The sequence below is a fragment of the Propithecus coquereli genome, unplaced genomic scaffold (assembly GCF_000956105.1).
Source record: "Propithecus coquereli isolate 6110/MARCELLA unplaced genomic scaffold, Pcoq_1.0 Scaffold11, whole genome shotgun sequence".
Taxonomy (NCBI): Eukaryota; Metazoa; Chordata; class Mammalia; order Primates; family Indriidae; genus Propithecus; species Propithecus coquereli.
In genome coordinates, this window is record NW_012134969.1 from 9,246,703 (window position 1) to 9,250,927 (window position 4,225).

Consider the following 4,225-nt stretch of genomic DNA (forward strand, 5'->3'; position numbering starts at 1 on the left):
TTTGTTCATCTGCACATCTCTGGCACCCAGGTCAGCGGCCTGTATACAGTAGGTGTGCAGTAAATATTGATTGACTAGCATGTGTATTTATACCTATATATTTACAAATCAACCCTATATATGCATAAGGCTTTACATATGTTCATATAAACATTATGTACATAGATCATCAACATGTTGGCTATAATGTCACAAGACAATCTTCTCAAACTTTGTACATTCACATCACCTAGAGATTTTATTAAAATGGAGATTTTGATTCAGGTGCTCTGGGGTGGAACCTAACAGTGCATTTCTATTAAGTTCTCAGGTGATACTGAAGCTGCTGGTCCACAGACCACACTCTGAATAGCAAAGTATTTGTACCCCTTTCAGTAGAATACCGTAGGCAAAGCATACAAGTAATTAGAAGGTCCTCTTTCTCAAAGTTCATGTTCAGTCCTAAGGAAAATGGATGATAATGTCCTCAGGGAAACTCATCTTTATTACAAAGCTGAATCCTTCAATAAGTATTTATTGAGCACCAATGCCAGGTGTAGGAGCTACAAGCAACCTTTAGTCATTCTTGATGAAAATGCAACTAGAGACTTCTCTGTATTCTCAGTGATACTGGAATAAAGAGAGCATTAGAGAATGGCACCAAAATGTGTATGTATGTGCATATGGGGAAGGGAGTGGGTAAGCAACCACTTAGGATCCTGTGCCTTCATGAAGTTCCTATTAATGCTCATCTCAGGAAGATTCCTTGCTTGCCATCTCCAAATCCCCATCATTTCACCCAGGTCTGCCATATATACATACACACACATACACACATATACACACACATACACACGCACACACGTGTGCATGTGTGTGTGTATCCTATAGATCTCTGAGGCCAACTTCAAATTGCTGGATTATAATCCTTCCCCATCTCTTTCAGCTAGATACTGTATCAAATTTGATAAAGAAGCCAGACCAGAGGAATGGTTATATCACCTGAAAATCAGAAAAAAAAAAAGTCAGAGAATTCCCTTCCTTTTCCATTTGCCTAAACCCTCATCACTTCCATGGCTTAAAAAGAAAGTTCATCTTGGGCCCATTGCATATAACAGTGTCTCCCCGAAGCAAAACAGGTAAAGGAAGAATATAGCATTCAGAATTATAAGAAGTTTGTTCACAAAAAAGGGCTGAGTACTTGGTTCAGATTCGTGGTTACCATCAATTTACTACAAAAATCTAAAGACATGCAAAGCCTCAGAGATAATTTGGAGATCACTGAAAACCATCACATCCTTAATAATTCATTTGTTCATAAACAGGCAAAATTGTTGTTTGAATTATTACAGTATGCCACAGGCATAAACATGAACACATTTACAATTTAGCATGCATTTATTTTGGTTCTATATAGTGGCATGTACTTCTGAAACTGGGATACTTATATCAAAGGAAGAGGTACACACTGCAGCAAGCCAGAGGGTAAATTAGCCCAAACACAAACCTAGGAGATTTTTCAAGGGTGTTAATTTTAATTAAGATTTGATGGGAAGGGACTAAGGGAAATGATTAAAACAACTGATAATGCATTTAAATAATCATTTTACACTAAAATAAACATGAACTAGGATGTCTAAAACTTCATTAATTTTAAAAATGAAACATTAAAAAGAAATTTCCTATTTTAGGAGAAATTTAGCTAGCTCTTCTCTATCTATGGGGGAACTTCTTGGTGGAACAGTCTAAGAATCACTCATATCTATTTTTTAAAAGCATATTTGGAAGATTTATTATTTATCAGTGCAAGGACATATTTCTCAGGTAAGATCTTGGAGAAATGAGATTGACTTCTAATTAGAATGTTTTGATCCTAAGCAAATACTTTTTTGAGAACCTAATGCTGAATGCCTTGAATCTGAATAAATGATATAACAATAATGCAATGACAAATTTACTTCACAAATGTAATCACTGGACAAAATTTGAATGTCTAAGGACACACTATAAAATAGTTAAACAGAAAATTGGAAAAGAGATGGAGACTGCTGTAATCAGACAGCCTATGTGCTGTAGTCCTTCTTCCATTAATCTGATTCAGAGACTATGAATACAGAGTCAATTTCAGAACAATTTTCTTACTTTACATAGTGAAAGCCTTAGAAAAATCTAAAATGATTTAATACGGTACTTTCCATTATAATGAGAATGCCAACCCTAGTCTTCTCTACTCAAGAAGAAAAGACAGAGAAAGCAATCTGGGAAGGAAGGAGAGTCAGGGTGCATGTCTGGTTTTTCAAGACAGAGATGCAGATACTTACACGGCATTGCATGGTATATGCTTGGCCAATACTGTCCACTGTCTCTCTTTAACCAAACACGAACTGTCCTACAAGAGAAGAAAATGTGTGCATGAAATCACATTGTTTAGTCATGGGAAAATGTTGATACAGATACAAAGAAAACAAACTTCTTAATATTAAATATGTACATTATATCTTAACTACATAATAGATATACACGTATATCTTAGCCATATATATAAAATACATATGCATATATATGTATACAACATATACCTCTCAAAAGAGCCTATATTCCTTAAATTTAAGGCTTCTTTAGAATTATATATGACTCTTTAAATATATCCTCATATATGTGTATATATCACGAGAGTCCTTGAAAATTATTATTTTCATTGTTCTTATTTTGTCTTTTCAAGCATCTGACCTTTGCCCTAGTCTTCTGGCATTCATCCGCCTGGGGAACTATTAGGTTTTACTAGTGAAGGAAATACAAAGAGATGAAATGAAATAATATGCAGTGTCTCACACGAACAGGAGGATTACATTGTAAGTTCATAGTCTTGCAAACCAAGCCATTATCTTGAGGTACAGTTTTCCCAAACATGCCCAAGCAATAATAAGCTCTGAGACTCAGATTTTCTGAGCTAGAGGGGCAGCCATGGGGCCCACTATGGAATAGGGTGATACTTCAGCAAAGGCTGTGTGTGAAGTTCCAGGCTAGCAGCTGGATAGAGACAAGGCAGACGCCCAGGAGAGTTCAGAGGGCAGAAACCAAAGAGATCGAACCATCTGGGGAGCACCACTAGGCTCTGACCAACCAGAAAGGCCGGACAGCGATATGCCAGCCATGACATTATTAGCATTTGTCAGCAAAGCAAACACAACTAGGAGGTTAAAAGTTATTACCCCAGAGACCAGAAGAAATAGTGAACATCAAACAGAGGGAAATGGTCAGTTTCCCACTGCCAGAAGACAGGCCACACATCTCGCCCCACACCCATAAGCCATCCCAGGGTAAAAAGCAGACTGAGAGACTGAGTGTTTTTATCTCAGAGAGTTTAACACTACCTAAAGAGACTATTTAAGTCATCATACTGGACTAAGTTTTAAATTGTATTGGATATCCCCACCCTACAGCTAATCACTGGTTCTCCTATAAATAAGTAGTACAAAAAAGACTAGAGCAACCACAGACACGGCAAAGTAATGCCATTTTCTCTGCTCAGCCACAAGTTATAGTGATATGCAGTGACACCACATTGTGTACATGAATAATTCAGTCTTTCTGATCAACAACATTGTAATATCAAGATACTATCTCAGTAAGAATCAATACAGGAGTGACATCATGGTAGATGGTGGAGTAGGACACTCCAGGAATCAGTCCCTCCACCAAATCAGCTATTGAGGTGGCAAGAACTGTCAGCCCCAGCCCCATGGTAGGCAGTCATGGAGACTGTGGCTCATGTTCCTAGAGGGCCTACTGATGTCAGAGTAGGAACCTTGTCTTCCACAATTTGGGGATGTATGTTTTGATTTGTCTGATAGTTCACTGAGAGACTGGAGCAGAGGCTGGCTATTGTTTCAACCCCCCAGGGGTGAATAGCTTCCTAGTGTCTTTCAAAATAATTTAAAGAAACAGAATTTTTTTTCCTTACTGGATCCAAGCATTTAAGGAAATCACTGGATGACCTCAGAGATAACAGAACAGAGACTTCAGTGATCACGAACAAGGAATATAGTATTTGCTAGAATAGTTTAGAAAAGTCACTAAATAAATAAGTAGATGACTATAACATTCAACAAGAACAGCAATCCCTGAAGAGGACAGAGAATTTGATTTCCAGAGTTATTGCATTACAATATTCAAAATGTCCAGTTCTTAACAGACAATTGAAAAGTATACAAAGAAACAGGAAGATGTGGCCCATTCACAAAAA

The 4,225-nt window shown here is 37.4% G+C and overlaps 1 protein-coding gene across 1 annotated transcript in view; it reads right to left on the bottom strand.

The window, feature by feature from the left end:
* WDFY2 (WD repeat and FYVE domain containing 2) overlaps window positions 1-4,225 on the bottom strand; it is a 187,263-nt gene that overhangs the window by 85,572 nt on the left and 97,466 nt on the right. The window contains exon 2 of the mRNA XM_012649277.1: window positions 2,301-2,368. Within this exon, the coding sequence (XP_012504731.1) occupies window positions 2,301-2,368 (68 nt within the window). The remainder of the gene's footprint in view (window positions 1-2,300; window positions 2,369-4,225) is intronic.